The sequence below is a fragment of the Gopherus evgoodei genome, chromosome 4, assembly GCF_007399415.2.
Source record: "Gopherus evgoodei ecotype Sinaloan lineage chromosome 4, rGopEvg1_v1.p, whole genome shotgun sequence".
NCBI classification, from domain to species: domain Eukaryota; kingdom Metazoa; phylum Chordata; order Testudines; family Testudinidae; genus Gopherus; species Gopherus evgoodei.
In genome coordinates, this window is record NC_044325.1 from 4,052,832 (window position 1) to 4,076,904 (window position 24,073).

Below are 24,073 nucleotides of genomic sequence, written 5' to 3' on the forward strand. Positions count from 1 at the left end.
TAATAAATTAAAAAGAAACTTTGGCAGCCATTACAGGGACCTTGCTGCCTGGGCACCAAATCCCTCTGTTCCAATTGGAGTGAGTCTTCAGGTACGTTTTCTCCTGTGCTCTAGCCCTGGAACCTATTCTTCTGCAGTGCCATTAAGACTTTCATCCTATCTTAGGTACTTACATATTACGTAGTATCTGAGCACATCACAATCTTTCATGTATTTTTTTCTCACAACTCACCTGTGAGGTAGGGAAGTTCTGTAAGTCCCATTTTACAGATGGGACCTGAGGCACAGAGAAGATAAATGACTTGCCCACGGTCATACAAGAAGGGACTTGAACCTAGGTCTCTCAAGTCATAGGCTAGGGCTCTAACTTCTGGAACATCCTTCCTCAACCTGTCTTCCATCTGAGCACAGCAGGCAGTCTAATATCAGGCACAGGTGCCTCAGAAGAGTTCTTGCTGTTTAAACTTTCCTGAGCCTGCACACTCAAGTACTGACAGTGCCCAGTGGAAAGCACTTAACTTGTGAAGTTCTCATTCTCAACTGTGATTAAGGAATTGTTCCTAGGCAACACAGTAGCTGAAAATTACAACCTATAAATCAACACTGGCATTTATATCGCCTCTTTTCACAGGACAGTCTCCAGCCCTGTTACATCAGTACAACTAACCTCAGGTCTCCAGGAGATGCTTTGCTTTAAATGGCACCTTTAAAAAATAAAAATTAAAGAAAACCTGGCTATTCTGACCACCTCTCTCTCAGATGTCAGGGCATTTTTTCATTCATTTCTGCATCTGGCCCTTGGCCCACAGACAGGCTCCTTAACAGTGTAACTGGGTGATACCGCACCCAGGCTACATCTGTGTTCTTCACAACACTGATTTACAAAACCTTTATTTCTTCTTGACCCTACTTACAACTGAACCACTTAAATCTCAGATCATTCAGGATGAAAAAGGTGAAGGTAACACATGCATATAAGGAAATTCCCTTCTCACCTCCCTTACCATCTCTAAAGGAATATTTCCAGATAGTGGACTGGGATATTTACCTTGCCACCCACCCCCACCTTTTCAAGGTTTGTGGAGCTGGTCCCAGATGAAAGCTTTCTCTTTGGCCAAATAGTCATGTAGTGTAGGATGGAGATGTCTAGGCAGATACTTTGAGAGAGTTTTCATACAGTGACACAGATGTCTGTCTTAGATTTTGTTCAGGTACTATGTACTACAAGGAGAGTAGTCCTGACTAGGCAAGGAGACCACTCATTGTCTCCAGTTCTGATACATGGTCAAACAAGACCTGATGTCCTTGACAGAAGCCCCTTCTCTTGGGCTGGAACCAGGAATTCCTCTGTGTATTCTCTTTGATCCTATTGGTTCAGGAGATCTGTCTGCAGATCAGTTGGCATGGAGCCAAGATGTTGTTAGTAATCGTTACCAGGGTTTGTCTTTGAATATGATGTGTTTTCTCAATTCACTTGATCTTTGTTTTCAAACTGAGTAAGAAAATCTTTTAGAGCCTGAGTCTCCAGTGGTTGACACACTCTGACTTCTGGATTGTTCATGTGCTCTCCAAAAGTTCAGTGGATCCTATCAAAAAGCAGGAACGTTGGACCAAACAAACCTCTTGCTTTTAACATTGCCATCACTTATGTTTTGAACATTCAGAGCTGTTTTGAGTTCATTTAGGCTACACGGGCTGTGATTTCAGTTTTTACCCTTGCAATCTAGGGGCAACAGTCCTTGCTCACCTTACTACGACGTGTATTATGGATGGTTTGATCTGAGGCTCTTAAGGTCGCTTGAGGTAATTGCTTTGCTTTGATGGCTACACCAAAGGAAACTTGATTTGCTCCTAGTAACACATGTGGTTGTGCTGTGGGCATCATGATATGGCTGTAGCTGTCCTGGGATATTTACTCATAGACTCATAGGTCAGAAGGGACCAATGTGATCATCTAGTCTGACCTCCTGCACAAGGCAGGCCACAGAACCCTACCCATCCACTTTTATACAACCTCTAATCCAGGACTGAGTTATTGAAATCCTCAAAACTGGTTTGAAGACCTCAAACTGCAGAGAATCCACCAGCAAGCGACCCATGCCCCACGCTGCAGAGGAAGGCGAAAAACCTCCAGGGCCCCTGCCAATCCGCCCTGGAGGAAAATTCCTTCCCGACCCCAAATATGGCGATCAGCTAAACCCTGAGCATGTGGGCAAGACTCACCAGCCAGCACCCAAGAAGGAATTCTCTGCAGTAACTCAGTTCCCATCCCATCCAACATCTCCCCGCAGACCATTGAGCAGACTTATCTGGTGATAATCCAAGATCAATTGCCCAAATTAAACTATCCTATCATAACATCCCCTCCATATACTTATCAAGCTTAGTCTTGAAGCCAGATAAGTCTTTTGTCCCCACTACTTCCCTCGGAAGGCTGTTCCAAAACTTCATTCCCATAATGGTTAGAAACGTTCGTCTAATTTCAAGTCTAAACTTCCTGATATCCAGTTTGTACCCATTCGTCCTCGTGCCTACATTAGAACTAAACTTAAATAATTCCTCTCCCTCCCTAACGTTAACCCTCCTGATATATTTATATAGAGCAAGCATATCCCCCCACAGCCTTCTTTTGGCCAGGCTAAACAAGCCAAGCTCCTTGAGTCTCCTTTCATAAGGCACGTTTTCCATTCCTCGGATCATCCTAGTAGTCCGTCTCTGGACCTGTTCCAGTTTGAATTCATCCTTCTTGAACATGGGACACCAGAACTGCAGAATATTCCAGATGGGGTCTCACCAGCGCCTTATATAATGGCACTAACACCTCCTTATCCTTGCTGGAAATACCTCGCCTAATGCATCCTAAAATCGCATTTGCTTTTTTAACAGCCATATCACATTGGCGGCTCACAGTCATCCTGCTATCGACCAGTACCCCAAGGTCCTCCTTCTCCTCCGTTGCTTCCAACTGATGCGTCCCCAACGTATATCTAAAATTCTTATTATTAATCCCTAAGTGCATGACCTTGCACTTTTCACTATTGTATTTCATCCTATTACTCTTACTCCAGTTTACAAGGTGGTCCAGATCTTCCTGAATAGTATCCCTGTCCTTCTCCGTGTTAGCAATACCCCCCAACTTTGTGTCATCCGCAAACTTTATTAGCACATTCCCGCTCTATGTGCCAAGGTCAGTAATAAAAAGGTTAAATAAGATCGGTCCCAAAACCGATCCTTGAGGGACTCCACTAGTAACCTCCTTCCAGCCTGACAGTTCACCCTTCAATACGACCCGCTGGAGTCTCCCCTTTAACCAGTTCCTTATCCACCTTACAACTTTCATGTTCATCCCCATCTTTTCCAATTTAACTAACAGTTCCCCATGCGGAACCGTGTCAAACGCCTTACTGAAATCGAGGTAAATTAGATCTACCGCATTTCCTTTATCTAAGTAATCCGTCACCTTCTCAAAGAAGGAGATCAGATTGGTTTGGCATGATCTACCTTTAGTAAATCCATGTTGCAATTCGTCCCAATTACCATTGACCTCTATGTCCTTGACCACTTTCTCCCTTAAAATTTTTTCCAAGACCTTACATACTACAGACGTCAAGCTAACAGGCCTATAATTACCCGGATCACTTTTATTCCCTTTCTTAAAAATAGGACTACGTTAGCAATCCTCCAGTCGTACGGCACAACCCCCGAGTTTATCGATTGCTTAAAAATTCTCGCTAACGGGCTCGCAATTTCACGCGCCTGTTCCTTTAATATCCTCGGATGGAGATTGTCCGGGCCCTCCGATTTTGTCCCATCGAGCTGTTCAAGTTTGGCCTCTACCTCAGTTGCGGTAATATCCACCTCCATATCCACATTCCCGCTTATCATCCCTCCATCATTGCTAAACTCCTCACTAGTCTTATTAAAAACTGAGGCAAAGTACTTATTTAGATATTGGGCCATGCCTAGGTTGTCCTTAACCTCCATTCCATCCTCAGTGTATAGCGGCCCCACTTCTTTCTTTGTTTTCTTCTTATTTATGTGGCTGTAGAACCTTTTACTATTGGTTTTGATTCCCTTTGCAAGGTCCAGTTCAATGCAGCTTTTAGCCTTCCTCACTTTATCCCTACATGTTCTGACCTCACCAAGGTAGCTTCCCTTACTAATCCCGCCTTTCTTCCACTCCCTGTAAACTTTCTGCTTTCTCCTAATCCCCTCTCTGAGTTGCTTGCTCATCCAGCTTGGCCTACAACTCCTGCCCATGGTTTTTTTCCCCTTTCTTGGGATGCAGGCTTCCGACAATTTCCGCAGCTGCGACTTAAAGTAATTCCAGGCCTCCTCTGCATTTAAATCCGCAAGTTCCTCCGTCCAATCCACTTCCCTAACTAATTTCCTTAATTCTTTAAAATTAGCCCTGGAGAAATCGAAAACCCTAATCCGAGATCTACATTTGTTTATCCTTCCATCTAGTTTGAACTGAATCAGCTCATGATCACTCGAACCAAGGTTATCCCCTACCACCATTTCTTCTACGAGGTCCTCACTGCTCACGAAAACCAAATCTAAAATGGCATCCCCTCTCGTAGGTACTTCAACTACTTGATGAAGAAATCCATCCGCTATCACATCCAGAAAAATCTGACCCCTATTATTCTTGCAAGCACTCGTCCTCCAGTCTATATCCGGAAAGTTGAAGTCTCCCATAATCACACATTTCCCCTTTGTGTTTACTTCATTAAAGACATTAAAGAGGTCTCTATCCATATCCAAATCAGATCCCGGTGGTCTATAGCACACCCCAAGCACTATCTCAGGGGAAGCTCTAGTTGCTTTTTTACCCAGTGTGATTTTTGCCCAGACAGACTCTGTCTTATCCATTCCATCGCTTCTTATTTCATTACAGTTAATCTTATCATTGATGTACAAGGCTACCCTACCACCTTTGCCTTTCTTCCTGTCTTTTCTAAACAGCACATAGCCTTCAATACCTGTGCTCCATTCATGAGTACTATTCCACCAGGTTTCTGTTATCCCTATAATATCCGGTTTCACTTCCTGCACCAGTAGCTCCAGTTCCTCCATCTTGTTACCTAGGCTCCTCGCATTAGTGTACAGACATTTTAATTTTTGGTGTTTAGCGTCAATGACATTCTTTCCCCCGTCGTGCACAGACCTTCTACCACCAGCATCACCCGTTAATCTGGTTTCTACTCCACTATTCCTCCTTGGATCAATTCTTTGGTCCGCAAGGGTATCCCCTCTCACTTTGTTTACTTCCCTCTCCAGGTTATATTCCGGCGTGGAGATCTTCTGAACATCTCCCAACCATCTCCCCCAACTTCCTAGTTTAAAGCTCTCTTGATGAGGTCGGCGAGCCTCCATCCTAGAATTCTATTTCCCTCCTTACTTAGATGAAGTCCATCCTGAGCGAACAGTTGTCTGTCCGTAAACGCTTCCCAATGACCGTACATCCCAAAGCCCTCCTTGTAACACCAATGCCTGAGCCATCTGTTGATCGCCATAATCTTGTCACTCCTTCATCGCCTTGCTCTAGGAACCAGCAGAATCCCACTGAAGATCATCTGAGCCTCGATTTCTTTGAGCGTCTTCCTCAGTCTGGCATAATCCTCCTTGGTACAGTCCAGCGAGTAACTAGCTGTATCATTCGTTCCCACATGAAGGACAATCAACGGATTCTTTCCCGCTCCCGCTAGGATCCTATTCAGCCTCAGGTCCACATCCTGTATCTTAGCCCCTGGCAGACAGCACACCCTTCTGTTCTCCCGATCAGGTCTAGTTACAGGCCTGTCTATTCTTCTCAGTAAAGAGTCTCCAATCACGTAGACTTGCCTTTTCCTGGCGACAGTGTGATTCTCCGGTCTATTTCCTCTGCTTCATGTATCTCTTTTTCTGCTTTTGAGATTGGAGTCTTGTTTCACAAAGCTCTTGGGACCTCTGGTTTGTCAGAGTGTCATCTGTACCATTCAGCAGATATCTGTGAAGAAGGCATTCCTCATAGTCATAGTTTCAGCCCACAGACTTAGTTAGATACAGGCCAGATGGCAAATACTCCCTAAACTGTAGAGCATATGAGAAATGTGATTTGGTCAGTGTCCTCATGCCCATTTTCAGTCTCAAGCCATCTGTTTCCATCTTGTACAGGCCACTAACCTGTCTGTATTTTCCAAGTCTCATTTATGCCCTTGTTATGACTTCCCCATGTACAATTACCTGGCTATATCAAAAGATATTAACTAATCTGAACCCAGCACCCATATTACAGGCCTTCTTACTAGTTTTACTAGTTTGTTTTAATAGAAATTGAAAAACTGTTACTTGACAAACTGTATGTTCTTAAAGCAAAAAAAAAATGTTGTCCTTCACTGAGGTCTGATTTGGGAGAGCAAGACTGTGGGCACTTCTAATACTCTCTTGATCTGTCATCCAAAGATGATGTTCATTTTTAAGTTCTTGTTCACCTGGAACTGCTCATCCATTTTCTGAGAGGTACTGCTCACTAATCTCCCACAAATGGGACAATGCAGAGCCACTTGAAAAGAGATTTACCAGTAACTATTCTTTAAGCATGTCGCCTCTGCATATTCCCACTCCTCACCAACTCTCCTCCACTTCTTTTGAGTCTCAAGTCAATAATTCCAAAATTTGGCAATGAACTGAGGGCTGGTTGGAACCTTGGTCAGAGTGGCTCTCAAGATGATTGTGCAGTTCCATGCCAGAAGATGCCAGTCACAGAAGTCTGAGTGTGCAGGGGTGTCACTCTCAAGCAATAACAGTTATTGGTGAGTAACCTCACCCACCCTTTCTTTGTGGCTAGATGGAAAGGAATGTTGGTTCATAAACTTTCTTTTGTAACATGGGGCCATGGTATGGAAAAAGCTGAGAACCACTTATCTAGAAAGGGAGCAGGAACAAACAGATGCATGGAGTGAGATACACAATATATTTTAACCACTTAGAGTATGTCTACGCTGTGTTGTAAACCCTGGTCTGTGGGACCTGCGCTTGTGGAGTTGGTATTTCCAAGCCCATGCTTGAGTGTCCACATTGCATTGTAAACCTGTGTCTACAGTTGTGGGACCCAGGTCTCTCAACCATGCTAGCATGTCCATACTGCACTATGCAGACCTTCTGACTTGATTTTGTGGCTTGAACTGCATCCACACTGCAAAATGACAGGGCTTGGACCCAGATCACAGTGGGACTAGGGCTTGGATCCCTCTACACGTTCCCCAGATGGATCCAAGGAACCAGGTCCTGAGTGCTTGCTGACCCAAGTCGGAAAGATTTGTGTGTGGGTGGTAGGGGGGTTGGGCTTACATCTGAGTCTGCCCCTGGATTTCCAATGCCCTTATTAATTTAGAAAGAAACTAATATGAATCTGGCCAGGTCTACACTATACACTTACTTCAGAATAACTACATCAGTCTAGGGCGTGAACAATGTTGTTATACCTATCTTAACTCCCTGTGTAGACAGCTCTATGTCGGCAGGAGAGCTTCTCCCACTGATATAGCTACCGCTTCTCGCAGATGTGTGGAGTTGTTAAGCTGATAGGAACTCCGTCCTGTTGGGTTACAGCGTCTTCACCAGAGGTGCTACAGTGGCACAGCTGCAACAGTGCAACTGTGCTGATGCAAGTTTGTAGGGTAGACCAAGCATCTTGATTCTTACCATTTTATTCCTCAAGTCTTGATGAATTGATGAATCTTGCATTCATGATACCATTATCACTTCTGGATGGTTGAATGCAAGCTACAAAATTACTAAATGAGTTATTGGTGACTGCTGTTACTGCTGTCTGAGAGTGAAGTTTGATACCAATTTAAAAAAAAACAAACTTACAGAATGCCTCAGATCATAGAAACGATTAGCAAATAGTAATGTGTATGCTAGTGTTTTGTGACATTCGTGCATCGGTAGTTTTACAATGTACTGCTTTCATATATGCTTACTTTGACATTTTTTATAGTACTGTTGTATAGTAGATGCATGCACTGGAGTATGCATTCATTATTTTTAATAAATAAAGGGAGTTCTTCAGTTTCACTGCTCCCTTAAGCCCTTTCTACAATTGGAAGTTGATTTACAGACAACATCCTCAGTCACAGCAGGTTCCCTTGAACCAGTGCTGGCAATAGTTCAGCTGTTAGGGTAACCAGGACAAACCTTTTTTCTTCACCGTTACAGAAACATTCAAGAGGACATATAATACTGTCCTGCTTACACTAGTAGCTCAGCTGTTTTCAGCTATGGGTCCCTGAGTGCAGAAAGCATCTTCAACAGCTGGCCAGTTTCCTAATATAAACTGGGTGCTATTAAAGAGACAAGGTGAGTGAGGTATATCTTTTGTTGGACCAATTTCTGTTGGTGAAAAAGACAAGCTTAAGACTTCTTTAATAATAATTTTTTAATTTGCCTGAACAGGATGTAAACTTCTGTTACGTGCATTTAATCCTCGTATGTACACACTAACACTCCCTAAAATAATATTGACTCCCAGTTACATAAGCCTTTCCATAATAACTTTAGCTTCTTCAGAAAATTTTATTTGTATTTTAGTTAAGGAAATGTGGAATTGATTCTAAATTAAATTCAAGTTATATGTAGAAAAACACCAAATCTTTAAGATTACTCAAGAGATTGAATATTAAACCATTTTATCTTTTTATAAAGGCTTGACTCGTGCCAGGAATGAACTTAGCCGGAATGAAGACTTCATGAAATTATATCGCCAACTTGAAACCATGTTTTCAGACACGTCTGTGACTTCAGCAAATGGAAATCTTCTTTACAACAATAGAACAGGTCAGTGTTTACCTTTGATGTCAGCATATTTGCTTCCTGGCTTTTTTCTAAAAGAGCATTTTCTCTCTTTCCTAGTGCACTTTAAGGTTAAGGTAGCACAAAACTGGATAGTAGTTACATTGCAGCTTTTACGTGTTCTATTTAATCAATTTCATCTGCCTTCCAATTACAGTTTTGTAGGACTGAAGCAGTGAAGTTCAGTTAGAATTAACTATAAATTATTATTATAATCTCTTAACTAGCCTTGTGCAATACTTTTTTAATTTGACCACGACAAAAGTAATGTGCAGGTCTTGAAAAACTGGGTTTAGCAAATATGCGTTTCAGTAAGAGTTTCCTGAAGTTCATGTGCTAGATAGTTATTGTAATTAGACTGGAAATGTTGGGAATTGATGCTTGTCAAACTTGGAAGAGAGAAGTAGAATAAGAAAACAATATTCACAGAACCTCGTATATACTTACTCCAGATAAAGACACAAAGGTATATTTTTAAAAATGACCTTATTTGATTTACAGGACCTATAAATAAAAATAAAATCATCTACAGTCATCCAAAATTAAAGAAATTAGAAGAAGTCGTAGTAGAACACTTCAAATCCTGGAAGGGATGTACAGGTAAATGTTAGTCTCCAGAATGTAATCTAATCACACTATCTGGGTATGAATCCATAATATTCTTCTTTAATTGTTTCATTCATATAAATTGAAATGTCCCTAGATTCATTTTGCCAGAAGCTGAGAATGAGCAACAGGAGATGGATCACTTGATGATTACCTGTTCTGTTCATTCCCTGTGAAGTACCTGGCATTGGCCCTCTGTCGGAAGGCAGGATACTGGGCTAGATGGACCATTGGTCTGACCCAGTATGGCTGCTCTTATGTTCTTATTCTTTAATTGATTGAAACTCTTGCATATTTTGCTAGGTATTTTTATTTTATCCACTTGAAAAAATATCCTTGTGATGGGGCAGGTGTTCCTCACTAGCATAAAAGGGGTTAAAAGCAGCCCTAAGTAGGCTGCGCCGGAGGCAACCAATCAGAGGTGAGCTGAAAAGAGTAGCCAGTCAGGGCCAATCAGGCCCATATAAAAAGAGAGTTGCAAGGCAGAGGAAGGCAGTTCTCTGCTGGGAGCCCAGGGAGGAAGGACTGTGTCCATGAAGTGCCAAGAGAACTGCCAGCACCCTGGACAGAGCAGTGCTGAAAACGGGGGCTGAGGAAGACAGAGGGTATGTCTACACTACGGGATTATTTCGATTTTACATAAACCGGTTTTGTAAAACAGATTGTATAAAGTCGAGTGTGCGCCGGCCACACTAAGCACATTAATTCGGTGGTGTGCGTCCATGGTCCAAGACTAGCGTCGATTTCTGGAGCGTTGCATTGTCGGTAGCTATCCCGTAGCTATCCCATAGTTCCCGCAGTCTCCCCCACCCATTGGAATTCTGGGTTGAGACCCCAATGCATGATGGTGCAAAAACAGTGTCGCAGGTGATTCTAGGTGCATGTTGTCACTCATTCCTTCCTCCGTGAAAGCAACGGCAGACAATCATTTCGCGCCCTTTTTCCCAGGATTGCCCTGGCACACGCCATAACACGGCAACCATGGAGCCCGTTCAGCTTTTTTTACTGTCACCTATGTCTACTGGATGTTGCTAACAGAGGTGGTACTGCAGCGCTACACGCAGCATTTATTTGCCTTTGCACGATAGCAGAGACGGTTATCAGTTGTTCTGTACCTGTCTGCCATGCCCATTGTAAATTGGCGATGAGATGACGGTTATCAGTCGTTCTGTACCATCTGCTGCTGTCATGGGTGCCCCTGGCTGAGGTCGGCTGGGGGCGCAAAGACAAAAATGGGAATGATTCCCTGAGTCAATCCTTCCTTTATGGTATCTAAAAAGAGAGTCAGTCCTGCCTAGAATATGGGGCAAGTGTACTAGAGAACCAGTGTACCAGAGAGCACAGTCGCTCCGTGTCAGATCCCGCAGAAACTGATGAGCTACATGCCATTCTAGGGAGTGCACCTGCAACAACCCCACTTGTTGATTCCCTGCTCCCCAACCCTCCTGGGCTACCGTTGCAGGGTCCCCCATTTGTGTGATGAAGTAATAAAGAATGCAGGAAAAAGAAACACTGACTTTTTATTGAGATAAAATGAGGGGGAGGCAGCCCTCCAGTTGCTATGATAGTCCAGGCAGGACATTAAGCGGTGGAGGGGAGAGGAGCCCGCATCCCGCTGCTATGATAGTCCAGGCAGTACAGAATCTTTTCTTTACATATGAAAGGGAGGGGGCTGATGGAGCTCAGCCTCCAGTTGCTATGATGAAGACTATTACCCAGCCGTTCTGTACCATCTACTGGGAATGACCGGGAGTCATTCCTATTTTTACCCAGGTGCCCCCGGCCGACCTCACTTGAGGCCAGCCAGGAGCACTCATGGGATGATGATGACGACAGATAGCAGTCATATTGTACCGTCTGCCACCGGAGAGGGGAGAGGAGAGGATACAGCTGTTCACTGCCGCAGCATCGCATCTACCAGATGCATGCAGTAGACATAGGGCGACACCGAAAAAAGTCAAGAAGCGATTTTTTTTCCCTTTTCTTTCACGGGGGAGGAGGGGGGTAAATTAATGAGCTGTACGCTGAACCACCCCGGACAATGTGTTTGACCCTACAGGCCTTGGGAGCTCAGCCAAGAATGCAAATACTTTTCGGAGACTGCTGGGGACTGTGGGATAGCTGGAGTCCTCGGTACCCCCTCCCTCCCTCCATAAGCGTCCATTTGATTCTTTGCCTTTCCGTTACACTTGTCACACAGCACTGTGCTGTGTACGCTGTATCATAGCCTGGAGATTTTTTTCAAATGCTTTGGCATTTCGTCTTGTGTAACGGGGCTGTGATAGAACAGATCTGTCTCTCCATACAGTGATCAGATCCAGTATCTCCTGGATACCGCATGGAGGCCAATACTGTCTATTTGTGGCCACACTAACCCTAATCCAATATGGTAATACCGATTTCAATACCGATTTCAGCGCTACTCCTCTCGTCGGAGAGGAGTACAGAAACCGGTTTAAAGGGCCCTTTCTCTCGATATAAAGGGCCTCGTTGTGTGGATGAGTGCAGGGTTAAATCGGTTTAATGCTGCTAATATCGGTTTAAACGCGTAGTGTAGACCAGGCCAGAGACAGCTCCTGGCTGGCTGCTGGGGAGTTGCAGACTGAGGCCCTGATACAAGGGTAAAGAGAGTGCCGGAGCCACTTGGGAAGTGACTAGATGGCGGACTGCAGTTTGCCACTGGCGGGAAGTGGCTGAACAGCAGACTGCAGGGTCCCCCAGAAGAGGAGAGCACAGTGTGTGGCACAGCTGGAGGGCTGTGTCACTGAAGAGGACGCCATGGTCCTTGGAGGGACGTGGGTCCAAGAGCAGGAGTCACGACAGGCTCTGGCACCCCCTGGAGTGGCGCGCACATGCCGCGGTTTATAGGGCACTGTCAATTCCCCCCACCCTCAGTTCCTTTTTGCCAGATATGCACTTGTTGATTTATAGATTTTTCTACTGTAACAGCATTGGATTTTTGCCAAAAGCACAAAAATAATTTTGTCAGTAAAACGCTAATTTTCCCATTTTAGATAAAACGGCTTGATGCTTTTGGTGTATGCTTAGCACAATAATACATAAAATAATTTGTCCAAATAACCATAGAAGTAAGAGGCTTGTGTTGACAGTTGAGGTTTGAGAGACTGCAGAAATTTTACTGGAGCTATGTTGCTACTTATTATGATTTATTCAGTTATAAAGATCTTATTGTTCATTTTATACGTCTAGGTCTGGAAAACATTTTATTGAAACTTCCTACAAAAGTAAAAAATTGTAGATTTTTTTTTCCTATGTAATCAAACGGAAAAAGAGAAGCAATTTTTTTTTACAATTGGGTGTGCAACATTAGCCACTTTCCAGTTTTCTGCAATAGTTGCTGTTTGTAGTGCTAAATAATCTTTTCTCTTTTACAAACATAAAAAGCTCCTGGATATGTGCTCTGAGTACCGTGTCAATTATTTTAAATTTCCAATCCAGTAAGTTTAATCAGCTCAGCTCATCTACCAAGCAGCAGCTCATAATTAATGTTAACCATACCCAGTCATCTTCTCATCTCCTACTTGTCTGAGCTAAGAGGATGAACAGAATCTTCAGATGCATAAGTTGGGGAATATTAAGTAGGAGAAGGGGAGGTTATTAGTTCTGCATAAATACTGGAATACTGTGTTCAGTTCTGGTTTCCATGCTTCAAAGGGGATGTTGAAAAATTGGAAAGACTTCAGAAGAGAGCTACAGAAATTATTTGAGGTCTGGAAAACTAGGGAGAGACTAAAGAAGCTCCAGTACGTTTAGTTTGTCCAAGTAAAAGGTTAAGAGCTGACTGACCAGGTCTACAAGTACAAGGGGAAGAGATTTCTGATAGTAGGACCAGTTATTAATTTAGCAGAAAAAGGCATAATGAGAGCCAATGCTGAAACTAGACAAAATCAGATTAGAAAATAAGCACGCACTTTTCACAGTGAGAGTAATTCATTGTAATAACTTACCTAAGGATGCAGCAGATTCTTCATTAGTTAAGATCTTTAATCACACTGGACATCTTTCTAAGGGAAGATGTTTTTGCTCAGACAGAAACTTACTGTCTTGATGCAGAGATCATATTAGATGATCATAATATGGTCCTTTCTGGCCTTCATTTGACCTCTGAAGAGTCATAGGTTGTAACATGTTGGCCCTGCAATGTTTCCTGAAATCAGTAAATCCTGGCTACTTAAGATCACGGACAGGAGGCTTGCCAGAACTCTAAAAGCAATTGATATTCATTCCATTCAAATGTTTAAGATTTCCAATATTTAAGTATGGACCGAGATTTCTGAACCCTTGTGAGTGGAATAATGTGTGTTAGGCATCAGTTCTAAGCAAGAGATTAACAATTTTACAGTTACAATGCAAAATTAAAATGTACACAAATTATTAAGCAGTCTTTATAACACAGAGGGTAAGTTACTGTACCATGTTTGCCATTCATATGCTGCGTATCTTGGGCATCATCAGTATCATTGATCCGTCACAACATACCATCCATCACTTCTCCTCAGTCCAAGTCTTCTGGAAAGGAACAGCCCACAGGAAGTGTAAACCAGCATTCGGAAAGCAAGTTCAGGTGGCACTTGTGGCCAATCAAATTAAAACATGGACAATTACTTTGCACATGCTTATAACAAAGACAAACCCACATAGCGTAGTTTCCCTGTTGATCACACAAGGTCAGAGATCAGGAAGCCCTTTATAATTCACAGTGTCGTCATCAGAAAATCTAGCAACATGGGCATCCTGCTAATCTATAGACTTTTGAAAAGTAGTCGACTGAGATACTGTGGTGAAATAGTGATGCTGTTTCCAAGGCTTGTTGTCTCACATATATTTAAACACTGTGTGACACTGCAATGGCTCCAAACCACCACTTTACCCTTTGTAACCTTGATTTCTTCCATGTAATCTCGATATACATGCATGCAACCAGTCACACTTGGACTCGATTTTCAGAGCCTAATTAAATACCGGTAATTCAAGAAACACTTTTGGTGATCTCCCTCCTGCAGACAAGAAGCAATCGCACTAGTCCCCCCTAGAGCTCCCGGGTCTAGTAAAATTCCAAAGCATCATTGCATGTAACTCTGTGTCAACTAAAACTAAGCGAGGTCACTGGGACTATCCATAACCACAGCGATTGACACTGACAGCAAAGTGACATCCTTCCAACAGATCTCCCCGGTTTTCCGCAATCTGGACAGCGTCAGAGGAAGAGGAATTTGTACATCAGCAGTGTAAAATACAGCAGGCGCAGACCGCATCCAACATAAGGAATTTTTGTAAGCCTATGCCTCTCTGTGGAAGAAATAAAGAAAACCCATCTTTCCACCTTTGCACTCTGTTAAATCCGTACTAACTATAACTCGTGGCTCCCTTGGAGAGCCATAAATGGTTCATGGGGGAGCCACGATTGTTTGGAAAAGGTTTTTAATTGATATCTCAATTTTTTTGTTTGCTTTTAATTGAGACTCTTAAATTGGGCTTAAAAATCACCTGTGTCTTATCTATGGGTCTGTGTCTGATGCTCCTGTTGCTGCAGGGGTTGGGTGCCTCTGCGAAAGGCCACCTCCATGAGCAGAGAGACTCCCTGCTAGGGGAAGCATTGAGCAGGAAGCCTGTCAGCTGAAAGACCCCTGCTGGCGCAGAGGCAAAGGGAACTTCCCAGTGCTAGCCATGTGACAGCAGCAGCACTGGCAGTTAGGGGAAAGGGGCTGAGGGAGAGACAGGGTCTCATTCTTATACTGGAACAACTTTTACCACGTGCTGATCCTACAGGTAGCAAACATTTGGCTGAAGATGGTAGGTAAAGCAGAGCCTTTTAATAGTGGCAGGACAACTGCCTCTTAGGGGCTTGTTTACATGGCAGGCCAGGGTATGAATCTACAACACTCAGTAATTTGCAGTCTGGATGCTGCCACAGCGTAATGGAAGTCCTGGTATGCAGCTTATCTTATTGCTCTGTTACTCAGTAAGCTGAGAGCTCACACAGGAAGCCAAAGTTGCAGACTTCTAGTAGTATTTGATAAAGGCTATCAGTATCTAGATTTTTTCATCAACTAAGGGTATGTCTACGCTATGGGATTATTCCGATTTTACATAAACTGGTTTTGTAAAACAGATTGTATAAAGTTGAGTGCATGCAGCCACACTAAGCACATTAATTTGGTGGTGTGCATCCATGTACAAAGGCTAGCGTCGATTTCTGGAGTGTTGCACTGTGGGTAGCTATCCCATAGTTTCCGCAGTCTCCCCCACCCATTGGAATTCTGGGTTGAGATCCCAATGCATGATGGTGCAAAAACAGCGTCGCGGGTGATTCTGGGTGTATGTTGTCACTCATTCCTTTCTCCGTGAAAGCAAGGGCAGACAATCATTTCACGCCCTTTTTCCCTGGATTGCCCTGGAAGATGCCATAGCATGGCAACCATGGAGCCCATTTTGCCTTTTGTCACTGTCACCGTATGTGTACTGGATGCTGCTGACAGAGGCGGTACTGCAGTGCTACACAGCAGCATTCATTTGCCTTTGAAAGACAGCAGAGACGGTTATCAGTCATTCTGTACCGTCTGCCATGCCATTGTAAATTGGCAATGAGATGATGGTTATCAGTCGTTCTGTACCATCTGCTGCTGTCATGGGTGCTCCTGGCTGACCTTCGCTGAGGTTGGCCGGGGCCGCAAAGACAAAAATGGGAATGACTGCCCAGGTCATTCCCTCCTTTATGCTCTATCTAAAAATAGAGTCAGTCCTGCCTAGAATATGGGGCAAGTTTACTAGAGAACCAGTGTACCAGAGAGCACAGCCGCTCCGTGTCAGATCCCGCAGAAATGATGAGCTACATGCCATTCTAGGGGGTGCCCCTGCAACAACCCCACCCGTTGCTTCCCTGCTCCTCCAATCCTCCTGGGCTACCGTTGCAGGGTCCCCCATTTGTGTGATGAAGTAATAAAGAATGCAGGAATAAGAAACACTGACTCTTTAGTGAGATAAAGTGAGGGGGAGGCAGCCTCCAGTTGCTATGATAGTCCAGGCAGGACATTAAACGGTGGAGGGGAGAGGAGCCCAGCATCCCGCTGCTATGATAGTCCAGGCAGTACAGAATCTTTTCCTTACACATGAAAGGGAGGGGGCTGATGGAGCTCAGCCCCCAGTTGCTATGATGAAGACGGTTACCCGCCGTTCTGTACCATCTACTGGGAATGACCGGGAGTCATTCCTATTTTTACCCAGGTGCCCCTGGCCGACCTCACCTGAGGCCAGCCAGGAGTACTCATGGGATGATGATGAGGACGGCTACCAGTCCTTCTGCACTGTACCGTCTGCCACCAGGGAAGGGAGGGGAGAGGATGCTGCTGTTCAGTGCCACAGCACCGTGTCTACCAGCAGCATGCAGTAGACTTACGGTGACATTGAAAAAAGTCAAGAAACAATTTTTTTCCCTTTTCTTTCACGGGGGGAGAGGGGAGGATAAATTGACGAGATATATCTTGAACCACCCTGGACAATGTGTTTGACCCTACAGGCATTGGGAGCTCAGCCAAGAATGCAAATGCTTTTCGGAGACTGCGGGGACTGTGGGATAGCTGGAGTCCTCAGTACCCCCTCCCTCCCTCCATGAGCGTCCATTTGATTCTTTGGCTTTCCGTTACGCTTGTCACGCAGCACTGTGCTGTGAACTCTGTATCATAGCCTGGAGATTTTTTTCAAATGCTTTGGCATTTCGTCTTCTGTAACGGAGATCTGATAAAACAGATTTGTCTTCCCATACAGCAATCAGATCCAGTATCTCCCGTACGGTCCATGCTGGAGCTCTTTTTGGATTTGAGACTGCATCGCCACCCGTGCTGATAGAGCTCCACGCTGGGCAAACAGGAAATGAAATTCAAAAGTTCGCGGGGCTTTTCCTGTCTACCTGGCCAGTGCATCCGAGTTCAGATCACTTTCCAGAGCGGTCACAGTGGTGCACTATGAGATACCACCCAGAGGCCAATACCGTCGATTTGCGGCCACACTAACCCTAATCCGACATGGCAATACCGATTTCAGCACTACTCCTCTCGTCAGGGAGGAGTACAGAAACTGGTTTAAAGAGCCCTTTCTATCGATATAAAGGGCCTCTGTGTGGTCGGGTGCAGGGTTAAATCGGTTTAACGCTGCTAAATTCGGTTTAAACGCGTAGTGTAGGCCAGGCCTAAGATATTTATCCTGATTTATAACTTAAATCCCATGTTTCTGCTCTACCATGCTGTGCACTATCCTTTCCTGAGTACAGTGTATTTTTATTGCTAGTAAGTCATCCTTACTTCACCTGTCCCTCCTGACTTTCATTATCTCTTTTGTTTGGTCATTATATATTTGGGTCTGAAATTAGATTGCAGATTCTTTGGTGTACAACTATGTCTTAATTTTATTTTGAGGCATCTACTGAGTGCGCTTTTGGGCTTTATAAAGCAATATATTATAATAAATTGTGACTTGGGGACAAGGTATTCTCAATGCAGGGCCCTCTGTTGGATCAAATTCCAGAGCAGAGCCAGTGTTAGTTCTGCCTGGTATGTTCTAGGGATTGACTGTATCCTCTCTGTAGTTAATGAGGAGAGTTTTCTTTTTTAATAAGTTGAGAAGTTCGTAATTGTCATTTTTCTTAACATTATGTTAATTTGAATGGCTTTGTGCTCCTAGCACAAATGGGATGGGCACACTGTGTAAATCAAGAAAATGAAATGGAATCTATTTGGGCACAATCTTATCCTTATGGAAGTGATAGGAGTTACGCGTGCCCAAAGAAGGGGTGAGCTGGCCCTGTGTTTTTTATTTATTGTGTATATAAAATCCTTTTCTAGCTCATAGACTTATTTTTGTCTTAAACAGATGAAAGCATATCTGAAAGCAAACCCAGTGATACCAGAGTTATGATCTTCTCCTCGTTTCGAGACAGCGTCCAAGAAATTGCTGAAATGCTTTCCCAGCACCATCCAATTGTCAGAGTAATGACCTTTGTTGGCCACTCCACAGGAAAGAGCATGAAGGGCTTTACACAAAAAGAGCAGCTTGAGGTAAAAATGAAATCAGTCTTGTTTGAGAAGATGGATGTAGGGAATGTGATGTGCTAATATATATTGTATAGAAATGACTGTGTAGTTTCAAGTTCCATTAGTAAACCGCTGTACTAAGTAAACCACTGTACTAAGTAAACAACTGTGATCTCTAGACCTCTTGATGCCAACTGGAGAGGGTCCAAGGGGTGCATAGGATTTTACAGGGATCCTCTGGTTCATATACATGCATAACAGTTCACCAAAGGGTGGCATGTGTGGTCTCTACTGAAATCCAAGGGTCCACTGGTCATCATAATCATTGTGAAATGTAGGCATGCATAATATTTGAGGAGTTATTTATCTATACTAAAAACTATGTTCTTAAGGCCTGGGAGCTGAGGCAAGTCACCAAGAAGTGACAGACCTCACACATGTTCTTTTCAGGCAGAAGGTAACAGATGCTTTTCCCTCTGTTTGGCGATAAGTATTGTGTGTCTCACAATGAATGCCTATTTGCATAATCAGTGAAGGGGTATCCTGTTTATGACTAGGACCAAAGAACTAGTCTGTTATATAGGGTTGCAAAGAAACACACAGGATCCTTCACTGAGGAGACAAGCTAACAGTATGTTTTATGAAAGGAGGGTAACAGCCAGCCTGACTGTAAAACACTGAAAGGACTTTGAGTGAGCAATAGTCTATAGCACATGAGAGTAGTTAATTAAGTTTAGGCTCTAGAATGCGTGTTATGATTTTATTTTATATGTAACAATTTGTTTCCATAGCTATTACTTAAATCTCTGTGCTACGTTAAATAAACTTATACTTGACTTCTCTATAAACCTATCTAAGTTCTGTGTGTTAAGTGAAGCGGTGACTTGAGGTGAAAGTGGTAAGCAGGGATATACTGTGCTTTGAAAGTAGCAAATCTGTGAATACTGTGGATGTCTAGTGGATCAGGAGCTGGACACTCCAGGGAGATGCTTGGAGATAACCTGTATAGAGAGAGTGGGGCCTGCGTAGGCCTAGAGGAGGGAGTCCTTGTGTTGCCCATGGCCAGTGGGGCTGGGGAGCTGACCCCCCAGCACACACAGACATGGCTTCCTTAGGCTAAAGTCAGATGATAGTGAGGTGCCTCTCAGCTCTGGGAAGCATGACATCCACTTGCAAAGTATTTTTCTTTCAGATCATCTGACCAAAAAGAAATGTATAAAAGAGAAAATATTTGCATTTAGTAATTTTGTTGTGTGATTTCTTTTAATAAAAAATATGCAATATTTGAAAAGAATGGAAATGTGCGTGGAATGAATTGAGCACAGTGCTTTTTTCCCTACTTTTTTGGAATTCTAAAAGTTAAGATTTTAGGCTATGTCTTGACTTAGTGGAGTAGCAGAAATATATATTTGTAAAATTGAGCAACTGATTAGTAGGAGTAGATTGGTCTTATGTATGTGGTAGTTTGAGGCTGGATAAGGTGTGAAATGTCTTGATTTTGTATTTAAGGGTAGAATAATATTAACAAATGCTGTGTGTGTCAGTATTATCAGTCGACAGTTTAAAATGAAATACTTAACTGTTTTGGAAGGAGGTAGATTGTGCTTCTACAATTTTTAAACAAGCTGAAAAATTTTTAATCACAAGGCTGGAATATAAAAAGACAATGAGAATTTATTTGGACAGTAGAGAAGATTTAAGATATGTGTTTTAATCCATTTTTAGGTGGTAAAATGCTTTCGTGAAGGTGGCTATAATACACTGGTCTCTACATGTGTAGGAGAAGAAGGTTTAGATATTGGAGAAGTTGACCTCATAATCTGTTTTGATGCTCAGAAAAGTCCAATTCGTCTTGTGCAGCGAATGGGTCGAACTGGGCGCAAGCGGAAAGGCAGAATTGTTGTCATACTTGCAGAAGGACGGGAACAACGGGTGAGTTAAGAAATCTCTCGTATTTTCTAACTTTTCAGTCTCATCACTTAGTCTCACAAAACAATTACGTGTAGATTAATTAAAATCCTGGGGAGCTTGATGATGGTGGTGAACTCTTTGCATTAATAGTTCAAATGTCCCATTCTGGATTTGCAAATACACTTTGATAGTCCTCCTTTTGTATAGCCTCATTCCAGAAATGTTGGAAATGTGGAACTTTAGTACTTCAAGCTTTCATCTGTGTTTGGGATTTTTTTCAGTCTTAAGTCTTTCAAAGCCCTTGAGGCGGGTAAGTAATTATACCTATTATACAGATGGGTAAACTGAAGCATATAAGGTTGTGACTTGCTCAGGGTCACAAAATAATTATTGTCAGAGCTGGCATTAGAGTGGGGGGTTGGAGCTCCATGGTCCCCCTCCACTGGTGGCTCCAAGCTGCCGGAGTCCCCTGCTGCTCTCAGTAATGACAAGGCACAGCAGGGGTCCTCTGCCACTCACGGCGGCGGCAAGGCGCAGCAGCAGTCCTCTGGCACTCGCGGCAGCAGGGAGCGCAGAAGGAGTACCTCACAGCTTCCTGCCTCCGCAGGCAGCATGGGACCCTGCAGCTCCCATCTGGCGGTGCCTAAAGTCACAGAGGTCTTTGGAAGTCATGGATTCTGTGTCCTCCATGACTAAATAGTAGCCTTAGTGATAAGCACCTTGGAACAGCAGTGCTGAGTGTGAGGTGAGGTCTGAGGAAACTTACGTAAATGAAAATCTCCTGTGACTGTTAAAGAGCTCAGCATGCCATCCCAGCTTAACATTCTCACTCAATGCTATTCCAGTCCAAGATGTGATGTTTGTATCTGGCTTAGAGTTTGAGATGACAGAGATTTGATTCTCAGACAAGGTATCCTAAGTCACTCCTGTCTGTTAAAGAGGAACCTCTCAGAAGGGCATATTGTATTTGAAAAGAAAAAAGTGGGCAATATCTTGTTTAAATGTCATAAGTAGATATTTTCAGTTCCTACCTACAAAATCTGCCTGATTATTGTACATGTTTAAAAGCTCCCTATGTCATGGGATACTAATGTGGTCCTTTGCTGAAGCTTCCTTTTGAAGCAATTGGATTCCTGTGACCTTCAGGAAACCTTTGAGGCAGACTGTTCTGATCATACATTTGTAAGCTTTAGATTCCACTTTAGCACAGGCTGGTCAGAGGAACTTAAACCCCACTTTTGGAAGGAAGATAGGAATGGTGGGAGTGGGGAATCAGGTCTCAGCTTTACATTCAAAGATTTTGGGATAACAAGTGTAAGAGGCATTTGAAATCTCAGCCCCATAGGCTCTGAAGAGAAAAATGATTCAGGATGGTTGTCAGACAACTCCATACAGATTTTTCAAGGAGTATGCTGACCTACTAGCACAATGTTTGTTTCCCTACATACATTTTCTCCCTTAAAAAGTATCATCTAACAAAAACTTCTTGCAAACTGATTGAGAGCTGGCATTCTTCACTTGTAAGTAATCTTTTCAAATACAGTCCAAGTTAGCAGTGACCAGAAGTGGTTGCCAACTGATGGCCTCTTTTGTCTCAGTATGGTCCTACTAGACAGATGTCTGCATCACAGAAGCAATCACTTTTAATTGGCATTTATTGGACTTCTCCTTTCATGCTTTTAATAAGAAAAACAAAAGAAATAGCATTGTGTTTTATACAGAAGTTTCATCTTGGTGAAGAAAGAGTATACAGACTATTATAGTTTTAAACCCCATAATTTTGCACAACTGGGAAAATTTAAATAGCTAAAAAACTAAAAAAAAATAAAAATTAAAATATAGCTATTAATCGAAATTTGAAAAATAAAAATCAAATTTGGCCAAGCCTAGTCACATTGTATCTAACCTGGATTACCCTAAACTACAGGCAAGGGTGTTCTCCCTTCTACGTCTCTCTCTCTCTCTTCCCCCTCCCCCTTCCAAGGGACATGCCCACTTTTGATACTATGTACAAAAAAATTAAATTCTGTATAATGTTGTTGTCATTATGCCTTACTTGAGGGTTTCTTATTCAGATGACATTCTCAGACATCTCTGTACGTTCTTCAGTGCTATATATTATGCTTGGAATGGTTTTCATAAATGAATTTGTCAGGCCATCTCTTCACCTCATTTTACTTGTCTACGGTAAGTGAGTGGAAGGGCAAGAATGGGGTGGGAAGAAAGGGAGTGGCAATCTTTTTTGTTCTGTGTTTTGGGTTTTTTTCCCCATTGGAACTTTTAAGATGTGGATATGTTTTTCTGTGTAACCAGATGACCTGATTGTTATCTATATCTCTCTCCTTTTCCTCTGTCCTGAGATGGGGTCAGATTGTGAACCCCTTACTCACACAAGTAGTTCCATTGACTCCATTGGTGCGATTCATGTGAGTAAAGGACTCACAATCTGGCTTTGATGTATTTGGCCTGTATTTTTTTGTTTTTGTAACATGTGTTTGGGGACTCCAACATTCATACTTTTGTTACGTACTATATTTTTAAGTGCCCTTTTAATTCTTAGTTAGAAGGTGAAACTCTGCAGTAACAAGTGGCTTATCCTCTGTTTTACAGACTTACAATCAAAGCCAGTCCAACAAAAAGAGCATTTACAAAGCAATTTCAGAAAACAAAATGCTTCACTTTTACCAGCAAAGTCCTCGTCTGATTCCTGAAGGAATAAACCCAAAGTTGCACAAAATGTTTATCACTCCCGCAGTATATGAACCAAATAATTCAAGATCACTTTCCAAAGAGAGAAGATCCAGCTCACTCCGGCATAAATCCGCTCTCTTTTCCATGGGCACAAGTAAGATTATGATGATTTTCTTTATATGTATTGTGTAACCCAGGGGTCAGCAACCTTTCAGAAGTGATGTGCTGAGTCTTCATTTATTCACTCTAATTTAAGGTTTCACGTGCCAGTAATACATTTTAACATTTTTAGAAGGTCTCTTTCTCTAAGCCTATGATATATAACTAAACTCTCTTGGTAGTCCATCGATCCGATTATGACAAATCTGTGCAGAGCATCTATTGTTGGTCTCATGGTGTGCCCTCTGCTGACTATACAAGCCAATTCTAGAGGTGCACATTTTGCTGCAGACGGTGCATGGGAAGTTCGCGGTCAGTGGGTTGTGTGCTGCTGGTGCTCTGTGACGTCGATCGCGTGCCTCTTGTAGACGCCGTTGGCGGTCTTCCTCAAAGGCGATGCAGGTATTCCCGACTGTTGCACGTCACTGTGGTCTGTCGCTGGCGGCGTCCTCAAGGTCCCTAGGTTAAACTATTGTTGTATGAAAAGTAAATATGTTTTATAAAATGTTTAAGAACCTTCATTTAAAATTAAATTAAAATGCAGAGCCCCCCGGAACAGTGGTCAGGACCTGGGCAGTGTGAATGCCACTGAAAATCAGCTTATGTGCCGCCTTCGGCACACATGCCATAGGTTGCCTACCCCTAACCAGTGGTTCTTAACCTAGTTACCATTGTGGGCCATATCCAATACTACCTGTATGGCCCTGAGGATGTCACATGGACCACAGCTGTGTGCTCATTGGGTCGCGGGTTGAGAACCATCAGTGTAAGCTGATGTCCTGACTGCACTGTGGTCCTGAAATGTGCACAAAACTGTTCAT

At 43.1% G+C, this 24,073-nt stretch overlaps 1 protein-coding gene across 1 annotated transcript in view; it reads left to right on the top strand.

Annotated features, from left to right (window-relative positions):
• FANCM (FA complementation group M) overlaps positions 1–24,073 on the top strand; it is a 157,747-nt gene that overhangs the window by 73,482 nt on the left and 60,192 nt on the right. The window contains exons 7-11 of the mRNA XM_030558989.1: positions 8,692–8,823; positions 9,340–9,438; positions 18,331–18,515; positions 20,217–20,423; positions 23,013–23,247. Coding sequence (XP_030414849.1) covers positions 8,692–8,823; positions 9,340–9,438; positions 18,331–18,515; positions 20,217–20,423; positions 23,013–23,247 — 858 coding nt within the window. The remainder of the gene's footprint in view (positions 1–8,691; positions 8,824–9,339; positions 9,439–18,330; positions 18,516–20,216; positions 20,424–23,012; positions 23,248–24,073) is intronic.